The 25,954-nt window shown below is 32.7% G+C and overlaps 5 protein-coding genes across 5 annotated transcripts; all 5 read right to left on the bottom strand.

Moving 5' to 3' along the window:
- Positions 1-320: 320 nt before the first annotated feature.
- Positions 321-1,277, bottom strand: LOC123890325 (NDR1/HIN1-like protein 10). The gene has a single exon (XM_045939912.1). It carries the CDS (start codon positions 1,181-1,183, stop codon positions 500-502), a length of 684 nt encoding a protein of 227 aa, XP_045795868.1. The 5' UTR covers positions 1,184-1,277; the 3' UTR covers positions 321-499.
- Positions 1,278-4,247: 2,970 nt separating this feature from the next.
- Positions 4,248-5,024, bottom strand: LOC123889193 (NDR1/HIN1-like protein 10). The gene has a single exon (XM_045938415.1). It carries the CDS (start codon positions 4,929-4,931, stop codon positions 4,248-4,250), a length of 684 nt encoding a protein of 227 aa, XP_045794371.1. The 5' UTR covers positions 4,932-5,024.
- A 3,161-nt stretch (positions 5,025-8,185) lies between these two features.
- On the bottom strand, positions 8,186-17,684 carry LOC123889192 (NDR1/HIN1-like protein 10). Its single transcript, XM_045938414.1, has 4 exons — positions 17,561-17,684; positions 10,058-10,459; positions 9,123-9,223; positions 8,186-8,440 (listed from the first exon to the last, which is right to left on the bottom strand). The coding sequence occupies exons 1-4, from the start codon at positions 17,643-17,645 to the stop codon at positions 8,186-8,188; spliced, it is 843 nt and encodes a 280-aa protein (XP_045794370.1). The 5' UTR covers positions 17,646-17,684.
- A 1,186-nt stretch (positions 17,685-18,870) lies between these two features.
- LOC123890324 (NDR1/HIN1-like protein 10) lies at positions 18,871-19,919 on the bottom strand. The gene has a single exon (XM_045939911.1). It carries the CDS (start codon positions 19,765-19,767, stop codon positions 19,078-19,080), a length of 690 nt encoding a protein of 229 aa, XP_045795867.1. The 5' UTR covers positions 19,768-19,919; the 3' UTR covers positions 18,871-19,077.
- A 2,754-nt stretch (positions 19,920-22,673) lies between these two features.
- On the bottom strand, positions 22,674-23,938 carry LOC123890323 (NDR1/HIN1-like protein 1). Its single transcript, XM_045939910.1, has one exon. The coding sequence runs from the start codon at positions 23,642-23,644 to the stop codon at positions 23,012-23,014; it is 633 nt and encodes a 210-aa protein (XP_045795866.1). The 5' UTR covers positions 23,645-23,938; the 3' UTR covers positions 22,674-23,011.
- Between the last annotated feature and the right edge of the window lie 2,016 nt (positions 23,939-25,954).

Genomic DNA, 25,954 nt, shown 5'->3' with positions numbered 1-25,954 from the left:
CTCCCGATTGTAAGAACCTCATACTTTAATAGTGTTAATTTCTGAAACAATTTATTTATCCAATGAGTTATAATTTTTTTGCAATTATATAAGTGAATGACAAGATGGATCTCGATTATATAATTTTAAACTAATGCACACGTTTCTTCATGTAAGTGTTAATGCAAAATTTTATATCATAGATCAAACATGGGAGATGTTCAATTGGGATTTATGTGACATTGTAATTCTACTTTGGCAAAACATGGGAGATGGATGTTCCGACTAAAATAATGGTTTAAATTAAATTAATAACAGGCAGATCTGGATAACTAAAAGAATTGAAAAAAATACTAGTATCTGTTTATTGCATATATAGAAAGGTATGATCTTTATGTGCTCAAAGAATGAATAAAATGGCAACAAATATGACGTACAGAAGAGAGAAACAAAAACAAAAGCGTAAAGAAACCAAATCCCGATTAATACTATTGTGCCAAGAAAATGTATAGATGTGTAGTTAGTAGAAATCAACATCGCACTTGGTAGGCACAAGTGGAGTGAAGGTTGCCGTGGTATTGTTCGAAGTCAACGGAACTTTGAGGTGACATTTCACCTTAGGCTTGTAATCACCTGATATCAAATCCCCGAGTCTAAACCTAATTCTGAAGTAGAGTTTCACATAGATATCATAAACTCCAACATTCTTATCTTTGTTGAACTCAGAGGCTTGATCATTGTTGAGCAACAACAAATTTTGTCCCGAGAAAACACCGCTCATGGGGTTACTGCTTTTCTTATATTGGCGAAACTGGGCTTTCACATCAACATTTGCAAACCTTTCCCCTTCATAGAATGCCCGAGCCTCCACATTGTCGTAGTAGATGCTAAGCTTTTTGTTTGGGTTGCGGGCAGTGAAGTTGAGCACCATATTATAGTGTAATGTGTTGTTTGTATAGTCAAATTTAGTTAAATTGGCTTCCGTGACATAGAATTTGAAGGAGCGTGGTTGAACAACGAGATAGAAGATAAGGACTGCAAGGCCAGCAAGAACGATGAGTGCGACAACGAGCTTCCAAAGGAAACCGAAGAGACATGAACAACAACTTCTACTTCGGTGATGGCTGTAGCGGGGTTGTGCTGGTGGTGGAATCGCGGGGCCATAGTAGGCGCCATTTAATTGTGGTTGCTTGTTATCAGCCATGTTATGAGCAAATGAACACAAAAATTGAGGTTTTAATATGACTAGGTGATGTAGTGAAATTAATGAAATGCAAATTGAATTGAAAGAGTGAATGTGAGATAAAGGAATAAAGAGTAGTGTGTATATATAGAAAAAAAGGGATTGAAGATTTTGTGGGGATAACACGGTTGTAAGAATGTGAGCGTGTTGAATAGTAGTAGTTGCTATAATTATGATTCAATTTCATATTGGTTAAGGAAGTTATATGAATATGGCAGATAGTTTTGACTTGTGCAAAGTTTGATGTAGATTGTGGACTGAGTTTAGTTCCCAGCTGATCAGAAACAACCAGGAAGCTGATTGAAGATAGAAACATGTGTACGAAATAAATTCCCTGTTGAGTAGGGTACTGTTTTTAATTGAAAGCTTCCAGTTGTTGTCACAATTGTACGCTTGACATTCCATCTTTGTTATCACATGTAGACCTGTCAATAGACTACCCTGGCCCAATGGGCCAACTTTTTATATGAATTTGTACGATACTTTTTCTTCCGGCGTTTTTTGAAAGTCCTTGTTCGCTATTGGAATTTTCAAAAATACTCCTCTTGCAACTTAAATAGCGAACTGCAGGGTGCACAATCTGAGAAAATAGGGGGCAAAGAAGGGGGGAGATAAAAAAAAATATTAGATTTTATTAGATTCGCATTTTAAAGGATGCAAACTGATTTTTCTCCGGTTTTTGCTATTTACACACTCAAATCCTACGTTACGAGTGATTAGGTTTGAAAGATCGAGAGGCGCATGTAAGTCTTAGGGCCCGATTGGTTCGAGGTAGATGGATGGGAGGGGAGAGGAGAGGGGTAATCTTGACAAGAAAATATTTCTTTTTATTAAATCATTTTTTCAAAAAAAAAAGTTTTTTATTCTTGAAAAAAAGAAACAAAATTTAAAAACAATTTTTTTTTAAAATGTTCCCTCACAATTTAAAATATTCTTTTTGCCAATTTAAAACGTTTTTTTAACCAATCAAATCTCTCTAATAATTGAGATTTTTTTTTGTTTTTAATATTTTTTTTCAAGAATAAAAAAAGTTTTTTTTATAAAAAGATTTAATAAAAATAAATATTTTTTAGTCAAGATTACCCCTCTCACCTCCCCTCTCCTTCATCTACCTCGAACCAATCGGGTCCTTAGGGACGCGAAAAAAAAATCCCAAAATAAAATTTGGCCCGTGTATTAATGGGTTATGTGGTTTGGTGGACTAGTTCAGTCTTTATTTTTTTTTTTGGGATTGATTTCAGTCTTTATCTTTATTACAGTAATATTAACAATTTTATTTTAAAAATTGATGTAATGTAAAACAAAGATGCTAGTATTTTTTAAAGATTTTTTTACACCACTCTTTAATAATTTGAGGGCATTTATCCAATAACCAATAAAAATATGCTAAATATATATAAAGTAAAAATTAGTTGTGCACACACACACATAAATTTACTTATGCGACTTGTTATTATCGAAGGTAATGTAGGTTTCACTTTTTTTAAACACTAAAAAGATAATTGACGCATTATTTCTCAGTTGGTCAATATTTAGTAATTTACTAAAAAAATAATGCGTCAATTATTATTTTTAGTGTTTAAAAAAAGACACGCGTCAAAAAAAGACAATATTTAGTAATTTACTAAAAAAATAATTATTCTTCATCCGAAATTTTGATCTACAAGAAATGCACATTGATACGTAAAAGCAATTTTGAAAATCATATATGTCGGATTTCATCTAGCTAGTAGACATATTAATTCAACCACAAGAAACTAACTCCTACGTTACTTTTTTTTTTTTTTTATAAGCAAAAAAATGAATTATAAGGAGTATAAGTGGTACTCAACCCTTACAATTCAGAATAGATCACTTTAGATGCGTTGAAAACAATCTAAAGGATTATTACGCCATTCAGAAAAAACTAAATTAACATTGTTCCCTGTTCGGCCTATAAACCAAAACCAAGAAAAATAAACAATTTGCTCCACTAAAGATGATATGTTGACACAGTCTCCTTTAAAAATAATATTATTACGCGTACGCCAAATACTCCATGTCGTCGCCAGCCAAATTATATGACGAATTCGCTTGCTATGATTGCCTTTTGCTAATTCACCCAACAAAATGAAATGACTTGTGACGTCCTCAAAAGGGATTACATTAGTGCCCAACCAAACAAATATTTTCTGCCAAATTTGTGAAGTAATGCAGCAAGTGAAAAAGATGTGTTGTATGTCCTCTACCTCTTTGAAGCAAAATACGCAACTTCTCTCATGATTATTCGTGACAATACCTTTGCAAAATAAAGCCTCCCGGGTTGGTAATTTTTCAAGTAACAACCGCCAACCGAAAACGCTAACTTTTGATGGAACATTGTTCTTCCATAATCTTTTCAATGCTGCCACTGTATTTGCAAAATAAAGCCTCCCGGGTTGGTAATTTTTCAAGTAACTCCTACGTTACTTAGATGCACATCTTCAAATACATGTTGGTAGAGAATTCAATCAAAGCATTTGAATTGCTAAAATTTTAATATTTCCCCAAACTTTTCTAATTATCTCATGGAAACGCACTCAATAGAAATTTCAGATTGAAATTCTCGTAAATTTAACTCAGTTGGTAAAGATATCATGTCATATTTTATATGTATGAGCCGAAGTTCGAATTTTAAACACACCATTTATACACTTTAAAGGTGGAATTCTAAGCATTAAGCAACCGAAAAAAAAATTGAAACTTAATTTAACAATGAAATTTTTCTAATTATCTCATGGAAACGCACTCTAGAAATTTAACAATGAAATAAAATCAAAGAGAATTATCTAATTTGAAACAAAGAAATTAAATTATCAAGATCAATTAATAGATCATTCTCAAGCACTAGAATACATTGCATGAACGGTATGTGTGCGATCGTATCCTACAAAGAATGAATAAAATAACAACAAATACAATGCCAATATTGAAATCACCGACAGGAAGAAAAAAATGTAAAGAAAATTGAATTTCAAATACAATTTCAAGAATTTTTATCTAAAACCTAGAACTCAACACTGCACTTGGTGGGTATGAGTCGAATGAAGGTAAAGTTAGTTTCATAGCCGGTTCTCAAAGGAATAGTGAGGTCACATTTGACCTTAGGTTTATACGTACGAGTTATCGAGTCTCCGAGTTTGAACCTAATCTTGAAGTAGAGTTTTACATAGATATCATAAATTCTGACATTCTTATCTTTGTTAAATTTAGAGATTTGATCATTGTTAAGCACCAACAATTTATGTCCTGAGAAAACGCCACTCATGGGGTTACTACTTTTCTTGTTTTGGCGAAATGACTTCATGTGTGTGATCACATCTACATTAGCAAACCTCGACCCTTCATATGATGCTTGTGCTTCAACTTTATCGTAGTAGATACTGAGTTTTTTATTTGGGTTGTGGGCTGTGAAGTTGAGCACCATGTTGTAGTGTAGTGTGTTGTTGGTGTAATCAAATTGGGTTAGTTCGGCTTTTGCTACATAGAACTTGAAGGGGCGAGGTTGAACAATAAGATAGAAGATAAGAATGGTAAGACCAAAAAGGACGACCAGTGCAAGTAGAAGCTTCCATAGAATGCTAAAGAGACAACCGCAACCATTTTTACGTCGGTGGTTGCGTTTGCGAGATTGTCCTCCCGTCGGTGGAATGGCCGGTCCATAGTATGAATCGTTCAATTGGGGTTGCATATTAAACTATATATGTGATGTGAATATGACAAATTAAGAATTTTTTTTTTGCAAAGGAATTAATTTGAGAGAAATTAAGGAAGAGATATTGTTTTGAATTGTGAGATGTGAAGGAAGAAATGGATGGTGCATGAGTATATATAGAAAGGAAATGTGTTGGTGAATCTATACATGCATGTGAACAACACCGTTCTCTGATTTAATAATTAAAAACTCAAGCAAGGAAATGATCAAATCCAATATAGTGTGACATTGGGGATACAACTTGGTGTGTTAGTAACTTTTTAAATATATGCTTAGCCCCCTCTTCCGTTAATGGCTGCTACTATATGATAATTATCAAAGACTAATAACACGTCTATTTACATATTTGTTGACATTAAGAGACACATGCAAGAAATTATAGGGTAAAAAAAGTAATTACTTTATTTAGCCATATTTTCATAAAAATGGGATTATTTTAGCCACGGTTAAAAGCGTGGCATACATATAGATTTAAATACGGTCAACATAACTGTGGCTAATGAACCGTAGCTAATGAGCGAATTTTTTGTAGTGCATAATAATCTACTGATCATATCATATTTCAATCTAACATTTGATGAAACTAGCTATATTGTGAATTAATTTTGAATCCGATCATAACTTACGACCCGTCTAAAATTGTTATCATGATTGTATAAGAAATTATAGGGTAAAAATTTAGTTTACTTTATTTAGCCACATTTTTTTAATTTAAACCAAAGTTGAAATCTACTAAAAGATAAATATAAAGTAAAAGCAAAAAAAATAGAATATGATATGTTATTATAAAAAATATTAATATATAATAATTAATTTTATAAAAATTGTATGTGTACCTAAAGGCTTCTCAAATAATATGATTTGAATTAATTTGAGGAAATATAGATTTGCAATAGGTTAATGGTGGGAAGTTCGGGTAATATGCATGAGTTTTTAAGTTTGATCCTCATTAATTCCATTATAAACCAAAATAAAATAATTTGTTAGTAATAAATAAAACATTTGTCATTGTGTAGGTTTTTTTGGAGCTTGTACCTTGCTCTCTTTTTTTTTTTTAGTTTTTCTTATTAGATTTCATAGTGGCCTTGAGCCTTATCTTGACCTTTTTAACCCTCTTGGATAAAACATATATAATGATTGTGTGTAGTATTTTTGGTATAGCTTTTGATGAAATTAGAAATTCAATCTTTAATGGTAGTGTTGCTTCTCAACATTCTTCCACGAACCATTTTTACATTTTATGAAGAACATTTTATTCTTATGACGGATTTACAATCAATCTTATCATTTATCATAAATGTGGCAATTGTTCTTCTCATTTCTTATCTAATATCTAATCTCATTTTGTATGTTCATTTTTTATTGTTTTTCTTGTAGAATTTTCTTAGGATTCTTAGATTTTCCTTCATGTGATTTTAGACATTTACACTAACGTCAAAGATCTTTAGCATGTATTGTGAATCCATATTGGATCCACATCAATTATCATAACTTAATAAAGAATAAAGGATTTTTTAAAGTTGGCATTTGAAGAATTGCCAATGATTTTTTATATAAATAAAATATGGGTTTTTCTATCGTGTGAAACTTTGCACATGTTAATAAATTCAAAATAGTAAGTTTGCATTGGAATTTTTGCATTTCATATTAAATATTTGATTTTTTAATAAATAATTATTGTTTTTCATTAAATAGTTACTATTTTTGGTTACTTTAACATGTGCAATATTGCACATGTTAGACAAACCCATAAAATATTATTGAAAGAGTACGGTAGATACTCTAACCATATACAACAAATTAAATTGTGAGTAAATTTGCTAGTGTAGTAAAAATTACTTTGTGAACAGCATGTAACTAATTTTATTTGGTGTTGAATAAATTATCTACAATTTCTCAAAGGAATACCTATGTCCTATACCTCACAACAAATCTTTAGAATCACAGAAAATAAATATTTACAAAGCAAATTCAAATGCAATTTCAAGAAATAGAGGCTTAAGTAGAACGTGAACGTGTTAAGAACGTGAACGTCCTTTTGGGTTATGAGCTGTGAAGTTGAGCACCATGTTGTAGTTAGAGGTGGGAATAGGCTAGGCCGAGTTAGGCTTTGTCAAGCCTGAGCCTGGCCTGTCAAAAAATCGAAGGTCTGAGTCTGGCCTGTGGCCTATCATAGGCTTAAATTCTAGGCCTGAGCCTGGCCTTTTGAAAGTCTGATGTGGCCTGTTAGCCTGTTTAAAAGCCTATTTCATATGAACATATTTAAATAAATAATTATATTTATTTTGAAATATACTTATGAACTAATAAAATAATGTTCCATTTGATATTTTAGAGAATTTGACTATATATGTCATCATATTTCAATTCTAGTTTATAATAATACATTTATATATGTTAAAAACTAATGTAGATTAATAAACTTAAATTACTTAAAAAGTTAATAGATTTATAATTTAATCAAAGTATAAATTTTAATATATAAATAATAATCGTAATAAAAATATTATTCATGTTAACTTAAATAGGCCGGCCTAGTAGGCCTCAAAGGCTTTTTTAATGGCCTGCGGCCTGGCCTTTTTAGCTAAATAGGCTTATAAAAAAGCATTGGTCTGCTCTATTTAAAGAAATAGGCTGGTCTGGCCTGAGCCTATGTAGGCTAGGCCTTAAGACCATGTAGGCCGGCCTGGCCTGTTCCCATCTCTAGTTGTAGTGTAGTGTATTGTTGTTGTAATCAAATTGGGTTAGCTCGGCTTTCGTGACATAGAATTTGAAGCGGTGTGGTAGACGTAGAACAATGAGATAGAGTATAATGATTATGATTAATAGTAGATTTATGTGCCGATTTTTTTTAAAATGTTAGATAAATTACCCTCATAGGCTACTAGATACAAAAAAATTACCCTTAATTTTTCGAGGGTAACCTAAAAAAAAATTTGTTTGTTTGGATTTATGGGTCTAATTGCATTTTTACTCTTCTTTTAAAATGTGGGCTCTAATTTGTTTGTTTGGATTTATGGGTCTAATTACCCAAACAAAAATATATCCTTTTAAAAGACAATAAAAAATAAGGATTGATGAAATGTTAGTTATCCTTGATATTTAAGACGTCTGAGTTGTGGCATCTTGGTAATTTTAAATTATAAAATACAGTAATAAACATTTTTTAACAAGATAGTATTGACTGAGATGAACATTTGGTTAATCCTAATTTGAGGCGTAAATAGAACCTAGAACACAACTTTGCACTTGTTGGGTAAAACCCAATTACTAAATGTAAATGTTTCATTATTACTAGAGCTCAATGGAACATTGAGGTCACATTTCACCTTGAGTTTATACTTGCGAGAAATTGTATCTCCGTGTCTAAACCTAATTTTAAAGTAAAGTTTCACATGGATATCATAAATTCCGTGACTTTTATCGATATCATAAACCCCAAGACTCTTGTCTTTGTTGAATTCAAATATTTGATCATTGTTGAGCTTCATTATGTTGAACTTGTGTTTGTAGAAATCAGTTTAAGGGAGGGTATGTTGATAGTTGTTTAGTGGACAAAGTGTTGTAACAGATGTTACAGCAGTTGTCTGTATCTCACAGCAAACAAAACAGAGTAGTTGTTTAGTGTATTGGGTTTTGCTTGTGTTTGGGCCTAGCATGTCAAGCCCATTAGTGTTGCTTGTGTGACAAGCTATATAAGGCAAGCTTGTAGACTCTTTTGAATTGACGGATAACACTTTGATTTAGTTACAACAAACCTAATTCAGTTACAACAAGTGGTATCTAGAGCCTTTCAATAGGGCCTAGCTCCAAGAACCGCAGTTTTGGAGTTGTAACCGTTTTTCCACCGCCGCAACAGCCGTTTTCTTCCTCCTTCTCCGGCGAAGATGACAGTTCAGATGAAAATGGTAATCAACTGGAGCCTAGAATAAGGAGGCTTCCAAGTCACTTCAAAGACTTTGTAATGGGTGCAGAAGTTGACAATGAACAAGAATTGCAGAATTTGGCTGTCTATAGCAGTAGTGAAGATCCATGCACTTATGATGAGGCTTGCAAGCATCAAGTTTGGAAATATGCTTTTGAGATACTAAGCAAGTTTGTCATGGAAAACTGTAATGCAGTAAGTAGTCCAATGGTGCCTAGTTGCAAGTTGGTGAAAAATGAAACAGGAAAAGCAAGTGAAGAGAAAAGATACAAGCAGATAGTTGGTAGCCTAATGTATTTGCTAGCAACAAGACCTGATTTGGCCTTCTCAGTGTGTCTTGTAGCTAGATTTATGGATAGACCAATAAAGATTCATGAAGCTGCATTGAAAAGAATCTTAAGATATGTTAAAGGGACAGTTGGTTATGGAGTGCTGTACAAGAAAACTAGTGATGAACTGCAAATGAGTGCCTGGACAGACTCAGACTATGCTGCTGATCTAGATGATAGGAAGAGTACATCTGGATCCTTGTTCATGCTTGGAAGTGGTGCTATTTCTTGGTCTTCAAGAAAACAGTTTATAGTGACTCAATCTACTACTGAAGCAGAGTTTGTTGCAGCAGCCTCCTGCTCATGTAAGTGTGTTTGGCTTGGTAATGTGCTGAAGCATCTAAGGATAGAGATCTTGCAAAGGATGGCATCATTGAGCTGGTTCACTGCTAAACTCAAGACCGGCTAGCTGACATTATGACAAAACCCTTGAAGCTTGATACATTCTGTGACCTTATAAGCAAAATGGGAATGGTTGATTTTGTGTGTTTAACCTGATGTTTAGTGTTTTTGTATGTTTAAACTCATTTTTAGTGCTTGTGTTTGTAGAAATCAGTTTAAGGGAGGGTATGTTGAACTTGTGTTTGTAGAAATCAGTTTAAGGGAGGGTATGTTGATAGTTGTTTAGTGGACAAAGTGCTGTAACAGATGTTACAGCAGTTGTCTGTATCTCACAGCAGACAAAACAGAGTAGTTGTTTAGTGTATTGGGCTTTGCTTGTGTTTGGGCGTAGCATGTCAAGCCCATTAGTGTTGCTTGTGCGACAAGCTATATAAGGCAAGCTTGTAGACTCTTTTGAATTGACGAATAACACTTTGAGTTAGTTACAACAAACCTAATTCAGTTACAACACATTAGTCGTTGTCCTGAGAAAACGCCACTCATGGGATCACTACTCCTCTTATATTGGCAGAATGAGTTCATGTGTGTGATCACATCGACATTTGCAAACCTTGACCCTTGATAAAATGCTCGAGTCTCCACTTTATCGTAATAGATGCCGTGTTTTTTGTTTGAGTTATGGACCGTAAAGTTGAGCACCATGTTGTAATGTAGTGTGTTGTTGATATAGTCAAATTGGGTTAGCTTAGCTTCCGTCACATAAAACTTAAAGACGCGAGGCTGAACAATAAGATAGAAGATAAGGATTACGAGACCGAAGAGAACAATAAGTGCAATTAGAAGCTTCCAGAAGATCCCGAAGAGATGGCTACAACAACTTCTATCACGGTGGTGGCAATAGCTGTTGGGTTGTCGTGGCACCAATGGAATGGTAGGCCGGTAGTATGCGTCATTGAAATGATATGTTGCATATTACTTGTTGTATTATGTAGTTTGAATGTTACAAAGTAAATAAGGAAGAGAGTTAGAGATGTTGTTGTTGTAAATTTTGAAGAAATGAATATTGGTATTTGCATATATAGAGAAAAGAAATGCACCGGATATTATTTAATGAGGAGTGCTAGCAACACACTCCAATAACAAACACACTCTAACACACTCTCTTTTATTGGTCAACATTTTTTTATGGGACCCATGTGAATTTCAACCAATAAAAGAGAGTGTGTTGGAGTGTGTTTATTAAAGAGTGTGTTGCTAGCATTATTCTTATTTAATACAATAATATTTGTCAAAATAATAACATCTTATCTAGAGAAAGCCTCCTCTTCGTCAATGGCTGCTATAGTTATCCTGGACCTTGACATTTGATCTTTTGTTTGTAGTGTATAGTAATTAACATCTTTATTTAATTTACATATATTCGTGATGTTTAATTAACTTTGAAAGTTAACCACACTCAATAGTGATATTCACATTAAGCAATTGTATTGATAGAGAAAACTCCTCATGTTTATATCCGGAGACTTTTCACTATACGGCATGATTCAATAACCTTATTTATTGTGTAAAGATAGCTGAAAACTCCTTTAACAACCTTGAGCTTGTGTGATGAGAAGAATGAAAAACAGAAAATGAGCTCAATCTGAGCCTAAGAGAATGAATGTAGAGAATATCTCTAGATATATATGTAGTTTTTACGTCTGATTATCAAGTGCTATAAGAGCAAAATGAAATTTTTTTAATTTATAAGGGTAAAATGAGATTTTAGAGGGTATAAAAGAAATGTGGGGGGTCGAAGGAGAAATTTTCAAAATAAAATAAGTCACAAGTTTTGTCTCATGAGAAGTTTATGTGACGGATTAGATTTTGTGTACTCTTATGGATTTGGATCCTCTCATATTGTTTGTGTCCAGCTTTCTCTCATTTTCCTAATTCAACGGTTGTTGATTTACAATGCGAAAAAAGAATAGTGATAGTAAATAGAGAAAAAGATGAATAGGTTGCTGAGAAGAATAGTGTAGCCTTCTCTCAGTTTATGTGCTTTTGTCCGCTAATGTTTTACCCTTGTTGGATTTGAACCGTTGTATTGGTACGTCTTCAGTCATTTTCTTCATGTTTTTCAAATAGAATGAGGAAGATGAAGATAGAAGATGAAGAACAAGAATGGAGTATGAAGAACAACAATGGAGTACAAAGGAGTCTGAAGAACAAGAATGGAAGTTTCAAATAGTCTCCAATGGAAGAACAAAAATGAGGAAGATGAAGACAAGGGTGGAAACAATAACACACGTTTTAAGAAACCAAAATTTTGAATTTTATGATTTTTTAATTAATAAAAAAGATAAAGTGTTTTTTTTTAATTATTATTATCTGACGTGAAATTTCAAAAATAAATATAAATTTATTTATTTCCACATGTACAAACCACGTCATCAGATTTGCACAGTCAGATGTCCTGTTGTACACCTAGAGGGAAAAATCAGAGAATCTATTTTTTGCAGGGGCTAAATAGAAAAAAAAAAAAAAAATCTATGCAAGGAGTAAATGAAAATTCACTTATTTTGCAGGATGTAAATGATCATTTATCCTATAAACAATTTTTAGTAAAAAAATCAATGGCCAATCGGTAAATACAAAACAAGGTAAGTTTAAAGATCAATATGGAGTAATTGAAACTTAAAATGTCAAAATTGAACAATTGTTTTTTTTACGAAAACGGTCAAAATTGAACAATTAAAACTTAAATAACCAAAATCAAACAATTGAAAGATTTAATATTCCACATCATAGATTCGAGTATATTTTGTTCAACCTTTAGACTCTTTGCAAATGAAACTTCTCTTCTTGAACCAACTCTGCACCTTTCTAGCCCCAAGGTGAATTGATTATAGACCCCTCTTGCTAAGCATCTGCATGCTACACACGAAAACAGTTTTGGCTATCCATTGTCCAACAGAAATATAGATACTATAAAGAATTCAAAAGCATTTAGAAGAATAAAGAATCTTCAACGAACAATCTGCATAACTTACTGCAAATTGACAAAAGAAAGCATCATAACAATTCAATATAGACATGAATGAATACATAGTTCTTATTGACAAAAGCATGTCCAATATAATATAGAGTAATTACAAAACTCAATACTAATTCTTTTGTCAAACGGAACTTGCTATTCAACTGAAGCTCGGTATTATGGCAAGCTGGTTTGTTTGTAACATTGGAAAATCAGAAATTAGTAAATACTACGATTAACTGAGTGCAATGTTACATTTGTTATTTTAATTGAAATAACTAAGTTTGGGGGAAATAACTAATTAATTGAAATAACCAACCTTCATGTATCATTTGTTATTTTAATTGTGTTGTGTCAAGTTGAAGTAAAAAATAATAGTCATAAGGGAGTTTTTAATTGTGACCCTTTTAAAAATATATTTTTTGTTGTGAATACGAAGAAACACACCAATAAATCCTTTAGAGTGTGTTTGGATGAGAGATTCTAGAAATTCAAGGGATTTTAAATACTAGGCAATTCAATTGATTCAATTGAATTCTCTTGATTTTCAAATTCCAGTGTTTGAATAAAGTGTTGAAATTCCATTCATTGTAAAATTCTTTGTTTGGGTAATGTAATTGAATTTCCTTCATTTAAGTTTATTTATTTTAATAAAAACGACCCTAAACCCAAAAAATTGGCCGAAAAACCTAAAATCGGCCAAAAAAACCTATAATCGACTATCAACCATTAAATAAGCCGAAAAACCGAAAAAATCGGCCAAAAACCATAAAATCGGCAGAAAAACCTAAAATCGACTATAAACCATAAAATCGGTCAAAAATCATAAAATCAGTCAAAAAAACGAAAAAATCGGCCGAAAAACCAAAAATCGGCCAAAAACCCTAAAATCGACCGTAAACACAAAAACGGCTGAAAAACCTAAAATCGACCAAAAACCCAAAAATCGGCCGAAAGCCCAAAAAATCAGTCGAAAAACCAAAAATCTACCCTAAACCCAAAAAATCAGCCGAAAAAACCAAAAATCGACCAAAAACCCAAAAATTGACTATAAACCCTAAAATCGACCGAAAAACCCAAAAATCGACTATAAACCCTAATATCGGCCGAAAATGGGTTTATAGTCAATTTTTGAGTTTTCGGTTGATTTTGGAGTTTATAGCCGATTTCGGGATTTTGGGTCGATTTTAGGTTTTTGGACGATTTTTTTGGGTTTAGTGACGATTTTAGATTCTTCGGCCGATTTTTTGGGTTTTCAGCCGATTTTAGGGTTTATAGTCGATTTTAGGGTTTTAGGACGATTTTAAGTTTTTCGGTAGATTTTAGGGTTTAAAGTCAAATTTTGCGATTTTGGCCGATCTTTTGGGTTTATAATCGATTTTTGGGATTTTGGCCGATTTTAGGTTTTCAGCCGAGTTTTTTGGCTTTAGGGTCGACTTTGGGTTTTTCGGCATATTTTTTGATTTTTTGGCCGATATTTATGTTTTCAGTCGATTTTTGGTTTTCGGCCGATTGTTTTGGGTTTTTGGCCGATTTTAGGGTTTATAGTCGATTTTTTGGATTTTGGCTGATTTTAGGTTTTCGGCCGATTTTTTGGGTTTTCGGTCGATTTTTGGTTTTTTGGCCGGTTTTTTTTGGTTTTTGGCCGATTTTAGGGTTTATAATCGATTTTTGGCTGATTTTAGGTTTTATAATCATTTAGTAATTTTTAAAAGTTTATAGAGAAGAAGGAATTTCAAATTCTTTGGTTTTATGTGTCATTTTGAAATTCTAAATTTAACTTGAACAAAATATTTCATAATTTTTCATCATTTTGAAAATTTTTCAAATTTCATCCAAACAATGAAATTAAAACGATAATTATCATACTAGAGTTACTCATGAAACTATTGTTTGAAAAAAATTATTTAAACGATAATTATCATGTCAAAACCGTTTATCGTCTTTGTTTGACACGAAAAAAATGTTTTAAATATATATATACAAAATACTATAATATGACATGCCAAGTAAAAAATAGCAGTTGTGTTAAAAAAATAAAAGAAAATAAAAAAGTGTAAGAAATAGTGGCGCTAAAATTAATTAAAAAACAAAAAAGAGGATTAGGAAACAAATAGAGTACGAAATTTGAATTAATAGTCTACTATTAATTAATTGTCTTAATTAATGACACAAAATTTTGTCCTTCTAAGATCAGCCGGAGGAATGTCGACAAATAGGAAATACATAGGGCAACAAACTCAAAGCAGCTCTAATAGGGCTTTGTAGAGAAAAAGAAAGACACTCTTTATTAATTGTCATCTATTCACTCGCTCTTGACTCTCCGTCTTCTTCTTCTTGTTCAAGAAAACAAACGGCTCCGAAAAATGTTGATACCAAACTCCGTAATGTGGGAGTAAATGAAGAGGAAAAAAATAATATCCTATGAACTTCAACATGAAGAGAACGACCTCGACTTTGTAAGAATCCGACAGAATCTCAACCTTGAGCGTCTTGCAATCATCAAGAAGCATGAGCATGGGAAAGTTGGTAACATTCACCCTTTTTCTTTTCCATTTTCCATTTTTATTTTCGTTTACGTTTTTCTGTGTTTTCACAAAGATTTGACTCCGTCACGACGGGATGATAGCTCGTGCTGCTCAGAGACATGGCAATCATAAGTGGATGAATATTCAGAGAAGTCAAGAGAACAGTCTCAACGATAGAGGAATACGGGGCCGTAACAGTCAAATCGCCCGAATTGTAAGTGTCTTTCCTTTCCCCTCTTTGTTGTTTTATGTGTATGTGCATGAAATTTTAGAGGTCGTTACTTACTAGTGTGATTTTGTTTTTTGTTAATTAGTATGGATTGATTAATTGTTGTGTGTTGTTAGTTTTTCCCTTGTTTATGATTTGGTTATATTTGGTACTGCAGTATTGTTCTTCATTTATCAAATCTTGAATTCGAGTATATAACAATAGTTTAACAATTTCTAAATGTGTGTGTTGTATGAAGCATTGACACTCCTCAGATTACACGTGTCTCATTGTCAAACACACATCGGTAGGGCAACAAACTCAAAGCAGCCGTAATAGGGCTTTGTAGAAAAAAAAGAAAGACACTCTATTAATTGTCATCTATTCACTCACTCTTGACTCTCCTTCTTCTTCTTCTTCTTCTTCTTCTTCTTCTTCTTCTTCTTCTTCAAGAAAACAAACGGCTCTGAAAAATGTTGATACCAAACTCCGTAATGTGGGAGAAAATGAAGAGGAAAAAAATTAATATCCTATGAACTTCAACATGAAGAGAACGACCTCGACTTTGTAAGAATCCGACAAAATCTCAACCTTGAGCGTCTTGCAATCCTTAAGAAGTATAACATGGCAAGGTTGGTAACATTCACCCTTTTTCTTTTCCATTTTCCTTTTTCCATTTTTATTTTCGTTTACGTTTTTCTGTGTTTTCACAAGATTCGACTCCGTCACGACGGGATGATAGCTCGTGCTGCTCAGAGACATGACAATCATAAGTGCATGAATATTCAGAGAAGTCAAGAGAACAGTCTCAACGATAGAGGAATAAGGGGTCGTAACTGTCAAATCGCCCGAATTGTAAGTGTTTTTCTTTTCCCCTCTTTGTTGTTTTCTGTGTATGTATGCATGAAATTTTAGAGGTCGTTACTTACTAGTGTATTTTGTTGTTGTTAATTAGTATTGATTGATTAATTGTTGTGTGTTGTTTGTTTTTCCCCTATTTATGATTTGTTTATATTTGGTACTGTAATATTGTTCTTCATTTATCAAATCTTGGATTCGAGTATATAACAATGAGAAGGGATTTGTTGACTTCAGGAGTAAGTTTACATTGACTTACTCCACTTAATAACTCGATATCAGCATTATATTTCTTCAATCCAACCGTTGAAGTCAAAGATCTCATTGAGTTAATCAACTCCACAAATTTTTATAAAAATTCAAAATCGTTTGATACTTTTTCTGATAACTTCAATTGAACATACGACAAATTTTTAAAAAAACCGTTGAATTTCAACAGTCAAAATACATAACTACATTTTTTGAATTTTTATAAAAATTTGTGGAGTTGATCTACTCAATAAGATATTTGAATTCAACAGTTGTATCAAAGAAATATAGTACCAATATCGAGTTATTAAGCGGAGTAAGTCAATGAAGACTTAATCCTGGAGACAACGAATCCCTCCTCTATAACAATAGTTTAACAATTTTTAAATGTTTGTGTTGTATGAAACACTGACACTCCTCAGATTACACGTGTTCCGTTGTCAAACACACATCGGTGTCGGACATTGACACTTATAATTAAATCGAATTGTGTCGACGTGTCAGTGTCCGTGTCGTATCCGGTGTGCGTGCTTCGTATTAGTTTTTTCCCCTCTTTTTTGGTAGGTGAGAGAGAAACCCCCTATTTATGATTTGATTACATTTGGTTTTGCTGCTTATGTTCTATAACTTTTATGTTTGATTGTTCATTTTGTTTTTTGTACTGCATTATTCTTCTTCTTCCTATTGTTTCTTAATAATTACATCGAATTGTGTCATTTTTTCAAATTATTATCGATGTCGACGTTAAGTGTCCGTGTTGTGTCCGGTGTCCGAGCTTCATATTAATTTGGTTACATTTACTACTGCAGTATTGTTCTTCATTTATCAAAGCTTGGATTCGAGTATATAACAATAGTTTAACAAATTTCTAAATGTGTATGTTGTATAAAGCACGGACACTTCTCGGATTACGTGTGTCCCGGTGTCAAAAACGCATCAGTGTCGGACACTAACACTTATAATTAAATCGAATTGTGTCATTTTTTCAAATTATTTTCGGTGTCGACGTTACGTGTCTGTGTCGTGTCCGGTGTTCGTGCTTCATATTAATATGGTTATATTTGCTAGTGCAGTATTGTTCTTCATTTATCAAATATAAAGATAAAGAGCCAATATAAGTGTTACATAAGATTTACTGTAATTTGGTGATGGCTGTAGCGGGGTTGTGTTGTTGGCGGTGGAATCGCAGGGCCATAGTATGCACCGTTTAATTGTGGTTGCTTGTTATCAGCCATGTTATGAGCAAATGAACACAAAAATTGAGATTTTAATGTGACTAGTTGTAGTGAAATGAAATGCAAATTAAATTGAATTGAAAGAGTGAACGTGAGATAAATGAACAAAGAGTAATAATGTGTATATATAGAAATAAAACGGATTGAAGGTTTTGTGGGGATAACACGGTTGTAAGTATGTGAGCGTGTTGAGTTTTAAGGAAGTTATATCAATATGATAGTTTTGACTTGTGCAAAGTTTGATGCAGATTGTGGACTGAGTTTAGGGTACTGTTTTTAATTGAAAGTTTCCGCTTGTTATCAAAATTGTACTTACTCCGTAATACACGATCTTTGACATTTCATCTTGTTATCAGAATACTTTTGTCACCTTATTCCATTTCTCGCGTCCTACGAAATTACCAAAATACTCTCATCTGCTACTTTAGATATCGGATACCCCAAAATCACTCTACCTTTATAACGACCGTTACTTAAACTGCGGATGACATTTATTAAAATTTATCATTTTTATAACGTCTGCTACTTAAATAGCGAAAGAGTAAAAAAAGCGTAGGGCGCGCGAGTAACAGATAGGCTGACAAAAATAAATCTCTATGTTCACCTGTCAAAAGACTAGCCCGGCCCAATGTGCCTGCACATATAGATAGGTTTTCAAAAAAGTTTCTTCTCTCAACACTTTTATTCCTCAAAATTACATTCTTACCCATGTGAATAAAGTTCATAACGTATTTTTCGAACTTATTTAGTTTAAATATTATTTTTAACGGTAAAATATTCAAAAAATACGTTTCAAACTGTATTCTCATAAGCAAAAATATAATTTAAGGGGAATAAGAGTGTGTGTGGTGGGTGGAAAGAGAATTTTTCTAGGTTTACAAAATAAAGTTTCGGCCCACGTATCATTGGGCTGGGCATCTTCTCCTGATGTTTGTGTCTAGCCTTCTCTTATTTTCCTAATTCAACGGTTGTTGATCTGCAAAGGAAAAAAAGAAAAGGGCTAGAGAGGTAGGAATACAACTGTTCAAATCCAACAAGGGCCAAACATTAGCGGGCAAAAAAGCACATAAAAACTGAACTGGTAGAAAACCTACACCCATTATAGCCTCAGAAAAGATACATCCACTATAGCCTCTCGATCACTACCAATCTACCATACATCCTGTTGGTGAGAAAAACACATATTTAAACCATTATTATATTAATATCACTATTCATTAGACCATTCTCAAGTAACAGAGTATATTCAATGGATGGTACGAAGATCATATCATACAATCAAAGAATCAATAAAAAAAAAAACAAATATTGTCCCAATTATTCGGATCATATACATAAAAAAGGGGGGGTAAAATAGTACCCCAAATTTAAATTAATGGGTTAAAAGATGTATAAATTCAAATGCAATCACAAGAAGTTGCATGTTGATAACCTAGAATTCAACGCGGCACTTGTTGGGCACAACTCGGTTGAAGATAGTCGGGGCATTACTAGAATTCAAGGGAATATTGAGATCGCATTTAACCTTGGGCTTGTAATTGCTAGATATTGAGTCTCCAAGTTTGAATCTAATCCTGAAGTAGAGCTTCACACGAATATCATAAATTCCAATAATTTGGTCTTTGTTGAACTTTGATACTTGATCATTGTCGAGCATCAACAATTGTTGTCCTGAGAAAACGCCACTCATAGGATCACTTCTCTTCTTGTCTTGGCGGAACGAGTTCTTGAATGTGATCACATCAACAATAGCAAACCTCGACCCTTCATAAAATGCTCGAGCCTCCACATCATCATAATATATACCGAGTTTTTTGTTTGGGTTGCGGGCTGTGAAATTGAGCACCATGTTGTAGTGTAGTGTGTTGTTGGTGTAATCAAATTGGGTTAGTTGAGCTTTCGTGACATAGAACTTAAAGGCGCGGGGTTGAACAATGAGATAAAAGATAACTATTATAAGACCAAAGAGAATCGCGAGTGCGACAACAATCTTCCATAAGATGCTAAAGAGACAACCACAACAGCTTCTATCACGGTGGTAGCTAGAGCGGCTTTGCTCCGTCGTCGGTGGTATGGCGGGGCCATAGAAGGCACCGTTCAACTGGGAGTACCTATCAGCCATGTATACTTTCTAAGATAAGAGACAAATATGAGATGAAGGTAAGTTGTGTGATGAATTATATGAAGTCTTAATAGAGAAATGCTATGTGAATTGTGAGATAGGATAGAAAGAGTGGTAGCTATATATATAGAAAGGAAAGAAGTTGTAGATTTTGTGGTAACAACACGTTTGGTTGGTTTGGATTATATATATACTAATGTATTTGTCTAATTTAATTCAATTTAGACTCAAGTCAAAGGTAAAGAGGAGAATACTATCAATATTGGCGTCTTGGTGGATTGTGTTGACTTGGTGCCAATAGTTAGTGTTTGTAAGAATCTCCCTTTTGGTGGGCACCATTTTTATTTTATTTTTATATAAAGGTACTATTTTCCAATTTTAAAATGCATGTTTGGGATTTGAGAGGAAACTATCAAGGTATTTAACATTTGATCTTGTCTTGACGTGGTTTCGTCTGATTATTAACATGATCTCTTTTTACATGTTGATATTTTTATCAATCAATCTATAAAAAATTCATTTAAATAATGTCATATACTCCTAGTATATTAATAATTTTAAAAGTATTTTTTTTTTAAGAAAGAGAAATTATATTAAAGCAAAAGACAGCCCCTTAAGCACAAGATGTGATTAATGTTTTTCCAAAATTTTATCTTTAGTATAAATTTTAATTTTATTAAGAGTAGTGATTAATGTTTTTCCAAAATTTTCTGCACAAGCATAATATATCGAAAAACATCCTAAAAAAGTATCAAAGTGATCACAGAAAATACTTTGCAAAAAGAGATACCAAATAATCCTTAAGTTCGAATTCAAATACTCACGTATGATTTGTGCTTAATAAAAATAAATTAATTAATCACTTAATTTCAATAACATATTATATCCGCTTAAACCACATCTAAATATAAAATAAAATTGTAGAAGCACTGCAATTATTTTCTTATAAAAAAAAATTGTGAGCTCACTAAAATCAGCAATAGATGATTCATTTTGGATTGGAATGGGCCAAAGGGAAAATGGTCAACAATTGGAAAGTTTTTTTCTCTTCTCACTTAGAAAATTTCGAAAATGTTTCCCGACATTTTTTTAAGGTAAATGCAACTAATGTTTACACTGAATTTTTTTTCAAAAAACTTCTTCCGAAATTTTCTGAGTGAGAAGAGAAATTTGGTTGGGAGAGAGAGAAACCATCCAACAATTGTAGAAAATTGGAAACGGAGTCCATTTTCTTAAGTAGGGCAAAGCCCAAAACTATTACAATGACTAGGCCCATATATAAACTGATCTCAATCAAGTGGTGCCATCCACGAGGAAAAATTCTCAACCCACTCCTCATGTTGCTTTTTCACCTCCCTAGCACGTAAAATTTTTACTAACAAAATTCGGAAAACGTTTTCCGAATTTTTCTATGCGAAAAGAGAAATTCATGATCTTGTAAGAAACTAAGAATATTGAGAAAAAAGAAAATAGGTGAGCTTAGAGAGATCATGCTATTGTCAATTTAACATGGTAACTAACAAACATTGAGAGCATGTGATCGATGATAGTGTTCCTTTAGAAGCAAGCAAAATACAATAATACAAGGGTGACGTCGTTTCAATGTATGTATAAGCTAATTAAATTCATGCTATAGTAGTAGTATAGTATTTGATGAGTATGGAATAGAAACATCGTGAGTCGTTATCAATGTAGCATCACATCACATGCACATGGTAATAGCGGTTTTGAGTGTTGACTAATCAAAGAAGGTTCCTTTCAATATGCACAACCTTGACGGTGGTGATCACTATACTATACCAAATCTCTTTGAGTTCAAACTACTTCATGCTAGTATAAGCATTCATGCATGTGTTCTGTTTGGTTTTCCATGCTCTCATTTCATCATACAATAATTTATTTATTTAGTGAACGAATATTCTTTATATGTCACTGCAGAGACTAATCACTTAATTGTGATCGGTTTTATATGCTTATATACTATAATCACTCAAGGGAGTATTATACTTACACTATAGAAACTAAATTTAAGAATGAATGAGTAAAATAAAATAAGAAGAAAAAATAGGTGGTATATTCATAATTGAGCATAAGCTGTATCCATTTGTATTGTAGCCATGACATAAGCCAAAACCCCTTTCTTTAGGCACGGTAGGTGAGTGTGATGAAAAGGACCACCACGCCAGCACCACACTACCATGTGGAATGAACATAAATAAATCCTTCAATTATTGACTTTAACTTCTAAGTGCGTATGTGAATTACTTTCCTTTACCAAAACTTTTTTTGAGAAAACAAATTATTCCCTTGAGTAAGTAAGTAGTATTTCCAAATATTACCATAAATACATGTTAATTAGTTAAAAAAAAAAACAAATATATGAGGAAAGAACCAATTCAGTCCAATTGAGTGACACACATAAATGTATAATTAGTTTAGTTTGGTTTACAAAATGAGGAAATAAGTGGTCCAACAATATAGAGCTTAATTTATTAAATTAATTAATTAATTATACACACTCTTCATTATTGATCAATAAGATGAGGTGGCCAGGGATATACGCATGTATAATTAAGATATTAGACTCGAGTGATTAATAAATTTCTCTTGAACTAATTGTTCACTAGAATTCGAATTCAATTTCTGATATAAATAATTTTTAGTTAGACTTTATTTATCTCGTAACCGAACTTTAAATTACCCGAGCTTCCTCCTCGAAAAGTAGAGGTCTAGTGAAAAGAAGATATACACATGCTTAAGTAACCATAACAAGAAAAAGAAAAACCCAAAGGAAAGATGATTCAAACCAAATATTCATGAATATTCTTAAGAAAAGAAGAAAGCAAAATACACTATCAATAGATGCTTCATCAGATACACATCTTCCATCCAAATTAACACAAAAATAAAAATAAAAAGTATTTTATTAATGTATTGATTCACCTCAAATGAAAGTATTACAACTTACAATACATAATATAATTTTTCTCTATATCTCTATCTCCTCCATCAATATTCCCATATAGCTCCAAGTAAATTTTTATTCTATAGCAATAATTACTACTATATAATAACATTAATAATAACAACTAAATGTACAATTCAAATGCCGTGAAAGAAAATAATAATAATACGTGTAATTAAAAACAGAACTAAACAGAACAGAGTAATATACCAAGGAACAGAGGAAAAACAGAGGAAGGAGTATGAAACAGAGTATACTCAACGCCGTTAACTGAACCTTTCAAACATTAACGGTACACCGTTGAACTAACTGATACTTAACAGCGCCGCTATCTCCGACGCTAATTCCGTTACTCCTTGAACCAAACGTAATAAAAGCAGGACAACGAACAAAAATATGGTAATGACCAGAAATGAAAGCACCAACTTTCCATCTAACTCTACCGTCAAGTTTAACGACAACAAGAACGTTACCGTTAGTTTGATCTTGACTTAAACCAACAAAGTTATATGGTGCCACCGGAACGTTAGTTCCGTAAACAAACGGCGACCAAACGTCAACTTCTTTATGTCCTTGATACGACGGTGGTATGGCGGTTCTGTAAGTAACTTGCTGGCTCCGGTAAGTTACGTAAGTATCAAGACGATCGTAGTAAACGCCGATTTTGTCGTTTGGGTTGCGAGAAGAAACTGTGACTTGGAAATTTGAGGTGAGGAAATTTGGAACTGTGGCGTTGAAAGCGTAAACTGTTACATCTTGAAGAATGAAAGATGGTTTTGAAGGTTTTAAGATAGCCCAGATGATTAGAATTGTGACAAGGACGATGAAGAGGAAGATTATGATTCCCCAGAAGATTTTTCTTAAACGTTTGTGTTTTTTTCCTTTGTGGTGGTTACACTCTTTTACCGACATGGTTTTTGAGGTTGTTGGTTGAGTTTGGAGAAAATAAGGTTTGATGGTTTTTGTGAAGAAAGTGAGAAATGGTTTAAGTGTGATGGTGGTTTGAGAGTGGAAATTAGAAGGTGGAGGTTTTGGTAGGAAGATTATCGCTTTCAAGGTGGTGGAGTTTATTTATTTAGAAATAATGGTGATGATGATGTGTTTGAAAAGATGTGATAAGATTATGTTACATGGAAGAAGAATATTGTATATTATATTGCATGAAATGAATGTTAGCTGGTTGAGGTTAATTTGTGTGACATGTATGTATATGTAGGCTGGAATATTGAAATTCAAATATAATGTATTTTATTTTTATTTTTATTTTAAATCATGTACTCTCTGCGTGTAACTGAAGAAATTAATCTCTTTAACCTTAAATAGGCAGCAAAATCTCTGTTTAAACGCGGTTTGGGTATATGTATTTTATTTTAGCTCAGATAAATTAAATGTGATAGTCATTTTCATATCAAATTCTGCTGAAGCATAAAAGTAAAATGGGATAATTTTAATTTCACATTGATTGATTATATTAGCTCCTGCACTGTGATATTTATATGTACCCTGTATTTTTCACCTTAATAACATGTGTAGGGGGGATATGGACTATGGAGGATATAGTAGCTGCAAGAGGAGTTATTAATTAGCCTCCAATGTCTATTGGATTCCGTGTTTAGAATTGCCACTTGAGGAATGGGGTTTACTTTCTAGTTATTATTGCAGTAGTACAAACTTACTTGTGACTTGTACTTACTAAGGTATTTTTTATTTCATTAGGGAGAATTTCAGTTCGAATTATAAATTAATTAATTAATAGTTGGTTCAGTTGTGATTGACGTTAGACTTGGTAGAGAGGGTCATGGTTCGATTCCCCGTAACTGTGAACGTAAGAGGACTGAAACCACTTAATGTCAAAACTGATCCCGAACTAAATTAGACGGTCAAGTGAACCGGATATTTCAATATTGTTTTCTTATAACAATCGATCAATATCCTTTTTCTTAAGGTATATCAAATGGACTCTCCATTTATTTTTTTTGTTATACATACACTTTGAATTGATGATTTTGTCATCTTTCACACTGACCCGTTGATTAATATAACATTTACTAATATGGTATTAGCAAATGAATTTAATTTATATCGGTGTAAAGATATTTTGCACATGCGTCCAATAATATACAGACACATCATGTATGGTCATTAAAAACACATGATGTGTCACATTCATTAAATGATGTGGCAACACGTCATTGGATGTATGTGTAAAAAAAATTTACACCGACGATGCACAACAATTAAGCTCTTAGCAAATTGTTTAGTATAGGTAAATGCTAATATATCTTCTATACTAAATTACTAAGAACCGTGAAGGAGTGTTAGTAATTTGTGTAGTAGTTAGTAGATGGTAAATACTCTACCCCAACTTAATAGTATTAGTCCATTTCAATATTGATGGCATGATGTTTATGCTTGCTAGAGTCAACAAAGGCTTGCTTTACGTTTTGTAAAATAATCAATCTTACAACGGTACGAAAAGGCACAAATGTTAGAAATTGAGTAGGATATTTATGCACCGGCAAGAACTAAATTTTACTTGAAAACAAGTGATTAGTTTAGTTTTTTTTTTACTCTACATTTATTTTATTTTTTTACTAGTAAGTGGTAACCATAAATTAATTTTTACTCTACATTTATTTTTATTTTTTTTACGAAGACTCTACATTTATTTATGTAATTAATTTATATGGATATTAGCTAGATATATTACTAACAATTCTTTAACAAAAACCTAGAGAAAACTTTTTTATAATGTATATATTAATATTATACTTTGAAATAATTTCCTAATATACATATTTTGCTCTTAAAAATTCACCATTTGGAAAAGAACATCACACATAACGACACGTTATACTAGGTCCCACTTACCATGACAGAAAAGCTCCCAACTCAGCCACACCGACCATTTTTTGTTTTTCTTAACCTATAGTTTGAAAATAGGAAAACACTATTACTCCACTTGGTGTTGCCAACACCAAACCCTGTGGACTAAAGCCTAATCTATAGTTTAGTGTTAAGGGCCTAATAGTAAATACAACTCCTATGGTTTGATGAATTGCTAATTAACTCAATGAAAAAAATAATTATAAGCCAAAGTAGAAATGAGACGGATCTTAGCTCAGTTGATAGAAACTTTGCATTATATATGTAGGAGTCAAAATTTGAACCTTAGACACTATACTTACTTATCTTAAAAGTAAAAATTTTAACCACTAAATT

This window comes from Trifolium pratense, linkage group LG6 (assembly GCF_020283565.1).
Source record: "Trifolium pratense cultivar HEN17-A07 linkage group LG6, ARS_RC_1.1, whole genome shotgun sequence".
Classification (NCBI taxonomy): Eukaryota; Viridiplantae; Streptophyta; class Magnoliopsida; order Fabales; family Fabaceae; genus Trifolium; species Trifolium pratense.
Note: the sequence above shows the minus strand (reverse complement) of the source record. Positions and strands in the feature narration are given on the sequence as shown.